Source organism: Chiroxiphia lanceolata, chromosome 16 (genome assembly GCF_009829145.1).
Source record: "Chiroxiphia lanceolata isolate bChiLan1 chromosome 16, bChiLan1.pri, whole genome shotgun sequence".
Lineage (NCBI taxonomy): Eukaryota > Metazoa > Chordata > Aves > Passeriformes > Pipridae > Chiroxiphia > Chiroxiphia lanceolata.
The window spans coordinates 2,047,652-2,063,308 of NC_045652.1; the positions used below are offsets into that span (position 1 = coordinate 2,047,652).

General features: G+C 43.4%; 1 protein-coding gene across 2 annotated transcripts in view; it reads left to right on the forward strand.

The window, feature by feature from the left end:
• CLUAP1 (clusterin associated protein 1) overlaps positions 1-15,657 on the forward strand; it is a 62,245-nt gene that overhangs the window by 16,630 nt on the left and 29,958 nt on the right. For both annotated transcript variants that reach the window (XM_032704278.1, XM_032704279.1), the window contains exons 6-8: positions 4,147-4,230; positions 5,941-6,074; positions 7,444-7,585. In XM_032704278.1, coding sequence (XP_032560169.1) covers positions 4,147-4,230; positions 5,941-6,074; positions 7,444-7,585 — 360 coding nt within the window. The remainder of the gene's footprint in view (positions 1-4,146; positions 4,231-5,940; positions 6,075-7,443; positions 7,586-15,657) is intronic.

The window sequence follows — 15,657 nt, forward strand, 5'->3', positions numbered from 1 at the left end:
CTCTGAGGAAGTTTCACTTTTGATGCCCAGACTGGTGCAACCTGTGCAGAACTGGCTTCTGTGTGAACTCCCCATGTCCTGTGGGAAGGTCCTGGCAGGCCAGGCTCTGTGCTGCTGTGTTGAGCAGTCGGCTAATTTTTGATTAGAACTCTTGCTTTGTAATCAAATTCTCATTTACGAAGAAAACAAAGGTTTTGAGTCTAAACCAATCAATAATTTGTATATACTTCCAGGTGGCTTTGTCCAAAGTAAGATTCAAAACCTGAGGAATTAGTCTCAGCCTTTCCACGCAGCACCAAATAGTCCAACCAGGGAGGATAACCAACACCACCAGTGGTGTCTTTTGTGTGCTTTCATATATTGTCTTTAATTAGTTCATCACAAATAATATTACAGATGCTTCCCTGATTTTTAGTCAGTATTTATCAGATAAAGCTGTAGCCAGGGAGCTCCTGGACACTTGGAACAGAAGCTCTGGGAAGTGATAAAACAATCCCCTTGTTCATGAATACCTCTCTGGTTTCATGGAGGTTTGCTTTCTGCAGTTGGAATTACCAGGCTTAGTCTGTCACTGTTCTCACCCTAATAATTCTTTCTATATTTTTAATCTCTCCTGAGAACTCTTATTTTTAACAGTCAATTTAAGGGAAACCTCTGGAGTATCATAATGTGTATTCTGATGAGTACACCTAATTACAAAGAGTACATCAGATGAACGAGTCTGTATTTTTAATTTGCACACTTTTTTTTTTTGAACACAAGGAATTGTGAGTACAGCCAGTGGTGATGAAATACCCGGTGTTCGGATAAATTCAGAAAATTGGGTTTGCCTTCAGGTAAAGCCTATTTGTATCAACAGATTTAAGCAAGAACAGATGTGCCTTTGTGTGAAGCCAGGCTTTTAAAAATCCCAGTTGTCATTTTTCTGTGTATTTATATTGGGTAGGAGATACCACTGAGGATGAGTTGGGCTGAAAGAAGAATATATTTTATTTGCTCGTGCAGGAAGTCAGAGATAGTCACAGTGGTTATGTTAAATTCATTTTATTTAATTTGCTGATGGCCTTACAATGTTTAAACTGACCAGCTTTGCTATTTGAGAATAAATGCTTTTCCCAACATCCTCCTGACCTTTGTGGGATGTTTATCCAGGCTTGTTAATGTGAGCTACCTTCCTTTTAATCCTCTTCTATATGGCCAATTACAGGGTCCTTCTTGAAAAGAGATATTAAATATAAAAGTTTTCTCTTTGAGAGTGTTCATGAGATAACAAGAAATGGCCCAGTGAGGGGGTACCTAGGGAAGCAGTGACAAACATCCACAAAAAAATCTGTTGACAGCTTTGATAGTCTCAAAATAGATTTATTTTTTCCATTGTATTTTCATTATAGATTAATATTTTTTCCGTTATATTGAATATCTTTTCCACTTAAACTTACTCCTCCAAAGAGTCAAAGTCAGGTTAATGCTACTGTTTGTACCAGTGAAGTGGAAAATGTACATTTGAAGGCAGAGTTTTAGGGGCAAGCTGTGTGTCCAGAGGATTCTCCTCTCTGTCTCTTGGGGTGTGAGGGGGTTAATTGCCTTAACCTTGTGATTTTCCTTGTGATTTAACCCCGATTCCACAGTCTGAAAATACAAATTCCAGCCTTTCCCCTGTTCTGGGATGCCCTAACAGGTTTTTCCAAGCAGTTGTGACTGTAGGACTGAACCTTGTTGTAGGAAATGATGTGGATTTTTGCACGAAGACTGTGGTGTCTGTACAGGAAACGTCACAGGAAGCTGAGGGAAGGCAGAAGATTAAACTTGCACAAATTATTCCAACTTAAAAGGGCAGATCCTCAGAAGTTTCTCTAAAACCATCAGTCCCCTGCCCTGACCCCCCAGTGCAGGGCCCTGTGTGTGTTCTGGGTTGTTTCACTGAGGGGAAATGGGTGAGGGGATTGTTTATAACTAAAAATGACAATCCTCACTGTTTCTTTTATCTCTTTTGCAAGTGGGAAGGACAATAATTCCCTCCTGCTCTTTGGTTTGAGGTGTGTTGGCTCAGTGGCAGGGATCTCAGTGTTGCTGTCAGAACCAAGTACAGTTGGCAGGGCAGTGTCTGCACCAGGCTGGTCCTGGCAAAGGCCTCACAAATAAAGGGGGATTTTGCTGAGCTTCTGAGATGCTTGATGTTCCCAGAACAGCTCCTCAGCTACATTATTCTTGCCCATCTTCCTCCAAAAAACATCTACCTATGGAATTATTCAGACCTTTGTATCCTATTTGTATCTTGTTTTCATCCAAATTAACCTTCTGCTTTGGAGTTTGCATTTCTCAGTGGACAGAGGGATGTTCACAAGCACTTTAGGCAGTGTAAGCTGTCACTGCCACCCACAGATGTAACTCCTGTCACTCTCTCCAACATAATATTTCTACTTCTTGTGCCGAGGGAAAAAAGCCTGTGTGCAGCATGTGGTTGGATTGCTCAGAGACTTGGTCCAGCAGAGGAATAAGCTCAGCACAAAAAGCTGTTTTGGTTTGTTGGGGTTTTTTTTTGCTGGATGAGCTCCCAGGTTGGATTCACCCTGCAGTTCCTTGGACTTGAGTTGATGGGGAGGCAGCAGGCTCTGCCCCTGTGCAATCTGGAGTGTCTGGCATGGTTTTAGCAAAGTTGTTGTGTCTACTTCCAGAATTCATTCTGGAGCGTGGTAAACAAAGTCTTGTTTCTATAAGTTTTTGAATAGGAGTTTATTATATGGTAAAAGCAAGCAGCCAGCTGGGTGACAGAAATGGGGACAGATTTCCCAAATCTGCACCCCTACTACAGTGTACATTTGGCATTTATCTTAGCTACTTCATGCATATTAATTATAACATATACATATACATTTTACAGGTTTTTGCTAAGTATTTAATATATGGGGTTTTTTACAGCTAAAGCTAAAAGGGTTATCTCTACAACTGGTCACAATTCATGCATTCTTGGATGAACAGGCACCTAAAAGATGTAAAGTTCTACCATATTTTATTCTTAGGATAGTAGAGAGGTTTTAGGGTCCCTTGACCTTGTAAGGGTCTGTTTTATTTCTTTATGGGGGTGTAATTAAGTTTTGCAATCCGTTTGTTTTATTTTGATGTAATCACCCATTTGTTTCACAAATCACAATTATTTATTTATCACGTGGAGTAAGCTGGGTTTGCCTGTTGTAATGTGTATAAAGCATTTTTAGGTTCTTAGTCGGATGTTTTCTAGAGAGGTGCTTTTTCCATCTTTATCCACACGTTACCGAATGTTTTTCCAAGGTAAGATGGTTTTAAGGACATAGGGCTGCAAAATTCTCTCTCCTTCTCCCAGTACCAAGCAAGTAAAGCAGTTGTTTTTATATAATGACCAGGTCAGTGTTTAAGACATCATACAAGTGCACCCCTAACCACATGTGTCCTCAAAACTCCTGAGAGTAGAAAAGGCTTTTTCCATCCTTTGGGATCTAAAGAAGGATCCCTGGGGTTCTTTGAGGAGTTTGAACCACTTGTTTATCAGAACCAGAGAAGCCCAAACATCTGCAGAGTACGATTTTCACATGGGCATAGGAGGCATGTGGAATATCCTGAGTTGGAAGGGACCCCCAAGGATCACGAGTCCAACTCCTGGCCCTGCACAGGGCACCCCAGCAATCCCACCATGTGCCTGAGAGGGTTGTCCAAACACTCCTGGAGCTCTGGCAAGCTCGGGGCTGACTGTCCCAGCTGCCTGCAGAGTTTGGTGGCTTCATCATCCTCCTGGCTCCACGGTTTTTGGAACACTGTGCTCATCTACCTGCACTGCTGTTTTCATGGGTTGTGTTGTAGAGGTGAAGGAATCTTTGTTCCCCCTTGCATACCTTGCTCCACATGGAAAACCAGGGCAGTTGCCAAAAATCTGCATCCAAGAACACTTGCAGTCAGATGGTAGCACTTAACCTTGTTTTGAAAAGATGCCTCACTTAACTGACTTTTTCTCATCTCCTGTTCTTTAAATCATCTCAGCTTTGGTGAATAAACACTAACTCCTACCCCATTTATTATGCAGATGGTCCCATCATTGTTGCTTGATCACCCTCAGTTCTGCATACTACTGCTTTGTGCAGCATGGAATCATATTGGTGTATTATTATTTCGTAGGAAGCAAGAACAGAATCTATTGCCAGACCTTTGGAGATAAATGAGGCTGAGAAGGTGATGAAAATTGCCATTGACAGTGTTCTGGTAAGCAAAATTATATTTATTTCATTGAAAAATTATAATTTCTCTGCTGCAAGAAGGATGTAGCTCTTTTTATCAATAGTGAATGAGGTAGGGCGCAGTGATGGCTGTGAGCTGGCAGAAATCACACCTGCAGCAGGAAGGGTGAACAAATCTAGCAGCAGCACCTAGAAGATGTTAAGATCCTCTTTGCTGCACTGTCAACTATGTAACTGCTGGTTCAATGTGCAGAAACATTCCTTCATCAAATAGCTGCACTTGGCCTCTCTCTTGGGAGAAAACACATTTTAGTCATATTCCCTGCCTCTCTTAGGAGCTTTGCCCCAAAAGCTGGGCAGAAGGGATAAAAATGGCCTAAATGAGCACGGAAATCTACATCCCCCCACCTTGTCTAAGCTGTGTAAACTCTGCAGAGTCAGGGAGTGACCTTGGTGACCCAAAATGTGCTGGTACCTCTGGAGTTGGGAAGCTGGGCTCTGGAAGCAGGATAGCTGAGCTAAAGGTAAGAAGAGCTAATCAGTGCTAATCAGTAGCACTGTGCTAATCAGTGCCCTGCCAAGGCATTGTCGTGGTTCTCATTTTGGAGGAACTTCTGTCTGTCCCAGTCATGGCAGCTCTGTCCTTGCTCCACTGCTTGGGTTCCTGAATTTCCAAACCTTTTGCTGCACTGTGTGAGGAGGGGGGTTAATTAAATCCTAGTGATTACTATCAGTTATTTAACTGCAGACTGTATCCAGGCCAAGTGTGGAATTACAAGGAGTGGAGTTGCAGCTTTAAACAGCCAGTGCCCAATCAGTAGATATTCCAGATGATCTTATGTTTCTGCTCCTGCTCACAGTCTATCTGAATGTTAAAGGTTGTTAACATACACTTTGCATTCTAGCAGTAGCACTGATGAACTAAAAGCTGCATAGTAAACTGATTGGCTTCCAACAACATGTACCTCAGCTAATTAGTTCTGGCCCAGTTAATTAAGTGACCTGTTTGAGCTGAGCAGCACAAACAGTTGCTGCTGGAATTTCAGCGAGTCTGAAGTTCTCTCTCTCTTCCTCAAAGGATGCTCATGGTTTCCTGAGCATGAGCACACTGATTGTACTCAGCTCATCCTCATGAGCTGGAATATTCCCCCTTCCCCCTCCTGTAGCACCTGTGTTAATGTTCAGGATGCCTCCCATAGTTTGAAAAAACAGATAAAGCAAGATTTAGGAAAGGATGAAGATATTCAGATAGAGGAAGTTCTTTACAAAAGCGACCTTTACCTTGAAAAGGAAAAAAAAATTATGGAAACCAAAAATTCCCTAAAATAATACCGAGAAATAAATGCATTTCTCATCTCTGTTTATGCAGATAGAATCGTGGAATCCTTAAGGTTGGAAAAGACCTTAGTGATTCCATTAAGATAGGTTTTAAAAAGATCTTAATGGTTCCAAAAGATAGGTTTCTTTTTATCTTTTACTGCTTTTTCAGTGAGAAGGAAAGTTAAAGCTGTGGGGTTTTTTTTTCGTTTTCTTCTTTAAAAATGTCTGAAAAAAATAAGGTATTTTAAATTTAGAAGTGTCCAGTTAGTTCATTATCCTGGTCACAAAGAACTTTTTAATTTCCATTGCCTACTTCAATAAACACAGATGAGATTATACAGAATGATGTTCAGCATCTGAAAGATATTTCTAATTATTCCAGGGCCAGCCACGATTCACTTTCCTTCTCTTTTAGGAACAAGTCCAAAAGACTAAAGACATGTTGAATAATGTGGCTTTGGATGAAAGCAATTTGGAAGCCAAGATTGAAAAACGAAAATTGGAACTGGAAAGAAGCCAGAAGAGGCTACAGACTCTACAAAGTGTTCGGTAAAGATTATGAGCTGATTATCTGTTGCATAAATGAGTTTTAGCATAAAGGGTGGAACTGTTCCCAGAGACTTCTACCACCAGTTAAACCACCAGTTTAACCACTAGTTAAAAAATTCATTCTGCATCCCTTGTTGGGATCAGTTCCTCTGATCCTGACATAAAATCTGTAGAATCATAGAATCAATGACTGGTTTGGGTTGGAGGGACCTCAAAGCTCATCTCATTCCAACCCCCTGCCACGGGCAGGGACACCTTCCACCAGCCCAGGTTGCTCCAAGCCCCGTCCAACCTGGCCTTGGACACTTCCAGGGATGGGGCAGCTACAGCTTCTCTGGCCAACCTGTGCCAGGGCCTCACCACCCTCACAGAGAAGAGTTTCTTCCATATATCCAACCTAAATTTCCCCTCTTTCAGTTTGAACCTATTACTCCTTGTCCTATCACTGCAGCTCCTGATGATGAATCCCTTTCTGGCTTCCTCGTAGGCCCCTTCAGATACTGGAGGTATCAAGGTATTCAGGTTTACAGTTTGGGTTGATTTCTTCCCCTTAATTAGGCTGTAGGTTTATACAAGCTACAATCTGACCTAGTATAAAAAAACAAGGGCAAATACTAGAAAAATCAGCAGTGGAAGGAATGACATTGTTTCACATACACCTTTGGATCAGTGTTGGAGGAAGTGTACTGGGTAGGTGTGAAGCATCAAGCAGCAGCAGTGGTTTTGAGGGTGCAGTATTTAGCTGTGTGGTATTAAGGACATCATCGCTTCGTCACACAAGTCTAGTTATGCCTGTAATGACACAGGGCACTTTTGTGGCAAGGAAGTGCCCAGCAAAGTATGTGATTTACCAGCCACGCTACACACTAATTTTTTGGAGTTGCGGAACAACTTAAATTCACCTGCTAAAGGGGCCAAAATGCTGCCTTTGTGCCTCTGTGAAAGGTCATGGTAGTGGGTGCACAGCAACCTTCCTTTTGCTTTATGTAATTTCTGCATGATGGTTTAGTGAGCTTTTGGTGTCTGAAGCAGTGTAAAACCTTACAAACAAAAGGGCCTTTGAGGCTGGTTTAGCAGACATGGAAGGGAAGCTGCAAAACCAAAAGTGTATTTCAGAATTCTGCATATGCAGGGCACTATTTACAGAATCAGAGAATCACAGAACTTGGGTGGTTCCAGCTTAACCCAACCCCCCAGGTTTGGGCTGGAAGGAACCTTAAAGGCCATCTCATTCCAGCCCCTGCCCGGGGCAGGGACACCTTCCACTTCACCTTCCCTGTCCAGCCTGGCCCTGAAGACTTCCAGGGATGGGGCAGCTACAGCTTCTCCAGGCAGATTTCACTGAGCAGCTTGTGCTTGTTCCCCCCAGTCCTGCTTTTATGGATGAGTACGAGAAGATTGAGGAGCAGCTGCAGAAACAATACAGTAGTTACCTCGAAAAATTCCGTAATCTGACCTACATGGAGCAACTCCTGGATGATCATCGACGGGCAGAGCAAGAGATGTTTGAGGTAAGACAGCTCAGAAATGGTCAGCAGGACTGTAGAGCCTGTAGTGCTTGTCCTTAGAACAGAAAATGTTTCAGTGCCCCTTCACAAAAACATCACTGTTTGTAGAGCCAGCTCTGGACAGCCCAGTGAGTGTTACAGCTCTTGGCCAAACACAACAGCACAGCTTTATTTTCTGAGTCAGAGAAGTTAAACCAGTGTGGTTATTATGCCCCTTGTCAGTCTCTGACCCACAGAGTCATTTTCAGTTGATGTCTTTTTGTACATGAAGAAGGTTCTCAGCATTTCTAGTCTTTGCTTACAGTACATTAATCAATGCATGTGCATACATACAGTGTATGTGCTAAGAGATATTGGGTGCTTATTTTTACTGTCTGCCACCAACTGTTATATAAGGGTTTCTCATCACAAGGCTCTTCCATTTCCTCATAGTAGCAAAAGAAACAGCAAAGAACATCAGTGAGGAGATCATATGTGCTGAGATCCTCCCCCATGGAATTCAGTTTTGTTTGGCAGAAATTCTGTTTTCTATCAGCTTACTGAGTTGCATCAGTTCAGGGGGATTCTCCAGCTGGGTAATCTGCATCTGTGTCTTGTCTTGCTCCAGTCTTCTCTTTGGATGTTTACTGGACTGTAATGCTTTCAACCAGTCTTTGCTTCAGCTTCCTGTAGCTTCATGTTTTGTTGTCTGGCTTTTCATCCTTCTCACAATCATTACCCAGTGTATGTTCTGTTCTTCATTGAAAACCTGTTTCAGTGAACAATCTCCTTTTGGACCTCAATGCTGCTGGGTGTGGTGGGTGTGCTACACCTGGAGTTACAGAATCACAGAATCATTTAGGTTGGAAGAGACCTCCGAGATCATTGAGTCCAACCTGTGCCCAATCCCCAGCTTGTCAAGCAGAGCAGAACATTGAGTGCCACATCCAGTCCTTCCTTATAAACACCTCCAGGGATGGGGACTCCACCAGCTCCCTGGGCAGCACATTCCAATACTTAACAACAACCCTTTCCATGAAGAAATTCTTCCTGATGTCCAGCCTAAACCTCCCCTGGCACAACTTGAGGCCGTTTCCTCTTGTCCTGTCCCTTGTTCCCTGGGAGCAGAGCCCAGCACCCCCTCGGCTCCCCCCTCCTGTCAGGGGGTTGCAGAGCCAGAAGGTCCCCCCTGAGCCTCCTTTTCTCCAGGCTGAGCCCCCCCAGCTCCCTCAGCTGCTCCTGCTGCTCCAGCCCCTTCCCAGCTCCGTTCCCTTCCCTGGACACGCTCCAGCCCCTCCATGGCTGCCTTGTTGTGAGGGGCCCAGAACTGATCCCAGGACTGGAGTTGCCTCAGCAGTGCAGCCAGTTAACCAGTTGTTAACCAATGCTTCCTCTTTCCTTCATCACCCTTGGTCACAGGGAAAGCCATACTGTGTCCTGTTGAGAAGTCTCAGATATTTTGCTTCATTATTGGCTTGAGGGATAAAATAACTTATCTTTTCAAAGGTGATGTGGCCATTTGACAGTTTGTTAATCCCTGTGAACCAATTTCCCATTAACCCCCCCTTTTTGTAAGCACTATCTCTGGAGATATTTTTCCACCTTATATCTGTAGTCAGCCTGCTATTTTCATATGTCTTGTTTTATAATCTTCTTGTCCGTATTCTTAGCCCTAAAAAAAAAAAAAGTCATCAATTAAATCATAATCTTGACATGAAGCCTAAAATCTGATTTTTCCCTTCTGTTCAAATGCCATTGAGACTTAATAGCCAAAGGAGAAATGCTTTGAACTGAGCTACCTGAAACTGGTTATAAATTCATGTGCAGAAGTTTGTTAATGAGTTGGTGGCTCTTTGGGGGATTTTTGTTAAAAGATAATAAGACAAGGAAAAAACCTTTGTCATTCAGGGCCGTGCCATGCTTAGAATATGGAAAGCATTTTTTATTTTCCTTTTTCTCCTTCTTTCTGTGAGGCACCTGGGAATCCCATATGGTTTGGCTTTTCATTTCCTGGGATAAGCACGGAAACAGCGCTGCAGCATAAAACAGAATTAAAGAGTGTAAAAGCTTGGGACAAAAAGATGTGGTTTTTCTCTGCACACTTCTATTACTTGTGCCTAAAAATACTTCTAATATATAAATGATGAAACTCTGACCAGCTTTTTATGAGCAGCAACACAGTGACTCAGGCAGCCACAACTGCTCTGCTGTAGAAGCTCTTGCTTTGGTAGGAGAGGAGGTTGTGTGTGTCTCTTATAGCCAGACTTTCAGGAGTGCTGGAGTCTAAACTGTTACTTGAAGTCATTATGAGATGTCAGTCCTCAAAATCAAGCTCCAGGATTTGGGAACTGAAAGAGGATGAAGAATTTCAGCCTGAAGAAGAGAAGGCTCTGGAGAGACCGTAGAGCCCCTTCCAGTGCCTAAAGGGGCTCCAGGAGAGCTGGAGAGGGACTTTGGACAAGGCCCTGGAGGGACAGGACACAGGGAATGGCTTCCCACTGCCAGAGGGATAGTGGGAAGGAATGTTAGATGGGATATTGGGAAGGAATTCTTGGCTGTCAGGGTGGTGAGGCCCTGGCACAGGTTGCCCAGAGAAGCTGTGGCTGCCCCATCCCTGGAAGTGTCCAAGGCCAGGTTGGACAGGGCTTGGAGCAACCTGGGCTAGTGGAAGGTGTCCCTGCCCGTGGCAGGGGGGTGGAATGGGATGAACTTTAAAGTCCTTTCCAACCCAAACCATTCCATCATTCTGTGATTCTAATCTGGGTCCCAGCTAAACCAATTGCTGGTGCACTGCTGTTTCCAAACCAGTGAGGGTTTGGAATTTTTATTTTTGAGAGATAATGCATTGTTTAATCCATTTTCAATTAGTCTGTTGCCAGCCTGGAACACAATGGTAGATCTCTCACTTCTGTCAGTCTCGATCTGCTTTTCAGGTGATCCTTCACTTCTTTAGCTACTTGTTGGTGAAGCAAAACTGTGGGTTATTTATTACTTGCTTGAAGAAAAAGAACAATTTGCTCCAAAACAATGCTGAATGTTGTCCTAAAGTTTATAATCTTGTGTCGTTTTCAGCATCAACAGGGGAAAAAGTAATGAGGATAATTACATTTAATCCATTTTAATACACGCTCTCTCAGCTGTCAGAAAACATTGAAAATTATGTTGATTTTTAACCCAACCCTGATTTGTGTTTTGTTCCACCAAACAAATCTTAATTATCTTCTGCAGAATCAGCATGAGGCAATTCTTTTATCCTCTCTCTACATTTTGCTAAATAGCTTGCCAGCAAAAAGCAACAGCAGTGTAATTAGATTAATCCAGCACTCCCTGTGCTGCTCCGAGAACTGATTCCTGGACCCCTCTCCTTGACTTGGTGCACGTTTTGAGGAGGAATTTTTGTTCTGATTGAGAGACCCTTCTGAATAATGAGATTAATCTCCCCTGCAGCTGGACTCAGACCTGGTTTGGCACCCTGCTGTTGTCACACAGCTGATGATCTGGGCCAAAGTGCATTTCCTAATTAGCAAAGTGATTTAAAGATTGTACCCAGGCACGCAGTTTTAATTAAGTGACATTGAGCCCTTCCAGACTGCAGTGCTGGTGGTTGGTGTGGATTCCTTAGGGTTGTTTTTCGTGCTGTGGGTGCTCAGTCACATGGAGAGCAGAGCCTTGTAGCTCCTGGTGCTCCTTTGCCTCCTACTCATAAGGAGTGCTGCTTGGAGGGCCATTGGTGGGAGTCTCCTGCCAGGCACTGGGCTGAGAAACTCTCTGTGTTCAAAGGGTCTTAAAGGTGTTGAGTGAACCAAACAGTTAATTGATGATGAAATTCACTCCTGCAGAGCACCTCTGATGTAGGAGCCCTTTGAAACTTATGAAAAATATTAAATTACTTGTCCATTGTCAACTGGAGATGGCAGAAATCCTCACATGACTCCTCTTTAGAGTGAGTTTCTCACACTTATTGACAGCTGGTCATGTCATACTCATTCTTGGATCCAAGGAATTTGAACAAGGGCCTTTTGTCTTTGCAGTTTCCTTCACCTTTTTGTACTTCCAGCCACCTCTTTTATTCTGCTTCTGTTCCTTTGTGGAATTACTCCATCTTCCTGCAGCTCTGTGCTGAGGCAGGGATTTATGTGCCATGTCTCCTCAAAGATTTGCACTTATTTTTCTGCTTTGTAGAAGGATTCAGCACACTTGGTTCATTTTTACCATTTCCAAGATGAAATAGTTTTGGATGTTTAGACACAAAAGCTATTAGAACTTCAGCTGTTCTAAAAAAAAAACAATTTTCAGGGGTTTTCAGCTTTGGGGATTGAACTTGTCTCTGGATTTTGAATGAATGCCTCTCTTTTAAAGAACAATACAGACCAATACAGTTCAAAAAGGTGGGTTTGGAATTAGTTTGTGTCGTGCCAGAATAACTTGGCAATATCCTTTAGCATTTGCCTTTTCCCTAGAGAGAACATGCTTATTCTTTCTAGTGCTTCTCAGAGGACATCCCTGAAGTACTTTCTTCTGCAGCTGCTTTCTTCTAAGGTGTTTTCAGGCTGCATTTATGCTGGTGCTGTGGAATCTCAACTAAGGACCACCATGAGGTGGTGGACACAGGGATGAGGATGTTCTGAGCCACTCGATTGTTACCTTTGGTTTGGGATTGCTTAAACCATTTTTACAAGGGTATGTAGTGATAGAACAAGGGGAAATGGCTTCAAATTGAAATTTGAGAGATTTAGAGTGGATGTTAGGAAGAAATCCTTCCCTGTGAGGGTGGTGAGGCCCTGGCACAGGTTGGCCAGAGAAGCTGTAGCTGCCCCATCCCTGGAAGTGTCCAAGGCCAGGTTGGATGGGGTTTGGAGCAACCTGGGCTAGTGGAAGGTGTCCCTGCCCATGGCAGGGGGTGGAGTGAGATGAACTTTAAGGTCCTTTCCAACCCAAACCACTCCATGATTGATTCCATGATGTGGCTCTCAGTAAGCAGTGCTTCATGATTAAACAAGGAAAAGCCAAATAAACAGACTGTATTGTGACTTTCCCTTTGCAACCCACCCTCTCCAAATAAACTCCCCTCTTCATTAAAGTCTTTCAGAGTTCTGATATCAGAGCTTCTGAATATGCACATAACAGGGATATCTGAGTTCTGCTCCAGTCTGAGATGCCCCTTGGGTCTTGTTTTTTGCACTGAGCTGTCCCACTGGAAATATTGGATTCAGCATTCCCACTGCATGAATAATTCAAAAAACTGCTGTTTATTGAAATAGCCAGCAGAAGGTTAGTATGAAAACTGATTGGTTACAGTCTTTAATGTTCTAACTAATGTACATTTGAGTTATGAGTGGTTTAAACATTTTTATGTGTACCAAGAGAGCACTGCTGGTCTGGTGTTGCTGAATTGTGTTGAATATCAGATGTAAAAAGTAAGCACAGGCATGTGAGTTGTTGATTGCTTCTATTTTGACCTTTAGTCCAGTGTACAAGGATCACAGTATTGGTGCACTGAGGCACACAAATCCCATAATGGAGAAATGTGGAAAAAAATAGAGGAGGGAGAAGGCAACGCACAGAGAGAGGGAGTAGGGGCAGGGGAGCACAGGAGAAAAGGACAAGAGAAATTATTGGCAGAGAAATGATGATCACTGAAAGGAGAAGCTGGAGATACAGAGAAGGTGGGAGGGCGTGTGGAGAGCGTGTTAGGGAAGATGGAAATGTTGCTGTGTGCATTCATTTCACTGAAGCAAAAACCTACAGTCCCCCAGCAATGCCATGGCAACGGGCTGCAGGCTCCCAGAGGAGCTTCTGGGTGCCCTGAGGCAGGTGTGTGCCTACCTGCTCCTGGTGCTCTGTTGGTGCTGTCTCCCAGTAAAGCTACAGGAAGACTTCCTGGGAAATGAAAAGAGTTGAGATGAGTTCTGTTTATCTCAGTCGGATCAATCCCCTCAGTGCTCAAAGATCCGTGGATTCGTCTGGAATATCTTGACATCCGATGTGCCAGGTGGGCGACAAACTTGTCATAGGATCCCAGATTTGGGGTCATTTTACTCACAGCTTCAAGTTCATGTCTGACAGACTCTAGAACTTACTTTATCACGAGCTGGAGATCAAACAAGAAATTATTGAAACCCTAATCACAAGTTTTTCTGAGCAATGGAAAGATTCACATCCTGCCTTTAGCAGCCCATGAGGAGGGAAAGAGGTTCCTTCTGCCTCTGGGCTTAGTGCTGTGGTTGGATGTGAACCCCCTGCACAGGCTACTCAGTCTAGTTCTTTCTTGCTGCTGTTGTAAATCTGTGCTAATTCTTTTATAAATTAAATACTCTGCAGCTGGGGAAGGAAGGCAGGGAAAGGATCTACTGAGTTTTGCAGTCAGGCAAGTTTCTTTGTTGTGGCACAGACACTCACCCGATGATCTGATCTCTAATGAATTCAGTTTTTAACTTGTCTCACTGAATTTCTTGTGCAGTGACTCCACTCCAGAAGAAAAACCATCAGTGCATTCTGAATATACTGCCTTTAGGTCTTACATATTCTCTTTATCAAGCTTCATTTGGTAAGGAGATGAATAAGTGTCTTGTACATGTTATGGTCTTTCTGCCTTCCTTGCCAGCCTGCATTATCCTTTTGAATATTCACAAAGACTTTAAATGTCTGAATTATGTAATGGAAACCACTTGAAATTCCCTGGGAATAGGAGACAATCAGATCACTTGCAGCAACACTGAGTGAACAGGTCAATTTATGTTTCCTCCCCAGAGATCGACATTTAAATCATTGAGAAACATTTAAATGGGGCGATTGTTTGAAAGAAAAAGCTGAAATAACTCTTAATTTGGGACTGATGTTTGGTGCTTTGCACCAAATGACATAAGTAGGTAATGTTAAAATGATGTCTGTGAAATTGAGGAGCTTTATGCTCTGCTGCTGGTACTTAATGGAAAAGAGAAGCTGTGAGATTGGCATTTTCATGTGCACAAACGTGCATAATCTCATCAGGGGCAAAACAGTAAGAGCTGAGTTTTAAATAGTAAAAAAATTCTCAGTCTTCTGGCTGTGTGAAAGCAATTTCTAGTTGAGTTCTGTGAAATGTATGAAAGTGGAACCCTGTGCACGTGTGAACAGTGAGCACTTGGATAAATGTCCTGGCACAGAACCTTGGCACGGGCTGGCAGTGTGAGTTACTGCTCTGTGCATGGCCACTGCCTTCTCTGAGAGCTCCAGGACATTGCTGGAATCCTTTGCAGAGGATTCGGGTGTTGGAATGACCAGTGGGCCAAACTGTGCATTTCAGAAGAATTGCAGCAGGGTCAAACACTGGGAACAAGGGAAGGTAAGAAATCTCAGGACAGACTTTCTGGCCTGGGGCTGTGAGTTGTATTTATTTTGCTAGAAATCCACTTCCATTCCCACTTGGGCCTACCTTGAGCCTGATACAGTCCTGAAGTCAATGGAAACCTCCAGTGGAGGCCCCTGCACTCTGAACCCTCTTTTTTTACATTTGCTGACCTGGAGAGCTGTGTGCCTGTCTCCTTCTCAAGCTTTGTTCCACCTTTGAGAGGACTGAGGAGAAACCTGACCTGGTCAGAGCCTGGCCTGTTAATCAGGGTCTAACTCACCTTGGCAGTGCAGCATTCCCTGTAAGTACCTGCTGCCAGCCCTTGTGTAATGAGAAAACTTCAGACAGTGCATCCTGCATCTCTCTTCCTACTCAGCCACAAGAATATTTAAGCCAACAGCTCCTGTTTCTGAATCTGTAGAGTAAACTGGAATGAGGCAGTGTCCCTGCTATTATGTGGAGAAGAACACAGAGTTATGGAAACTAGAGAAGCAGGATGGGTAAGGTGAAACCTGGTGGTGTTGTAGTTGCTGGTGGCCCAAAGATGATCACCTGCTCCTTTTGTGTTAAAGAATCAGAGCCTGGTGCATGAACAGTCCTGGAAACAGTGCTTGTCATCCCCTTTCAAAAGAGATTTGTCTGCATCATTAGTCATCTGCACTTCCTCCTTCTCTAACCCACCACAACGAGAGACTTTAAAATAGCTTTATCCCAGTCATCTAAGGATTAACTAGAGCACTGTCCTGGTGAGCAGAAATTAGGAGAG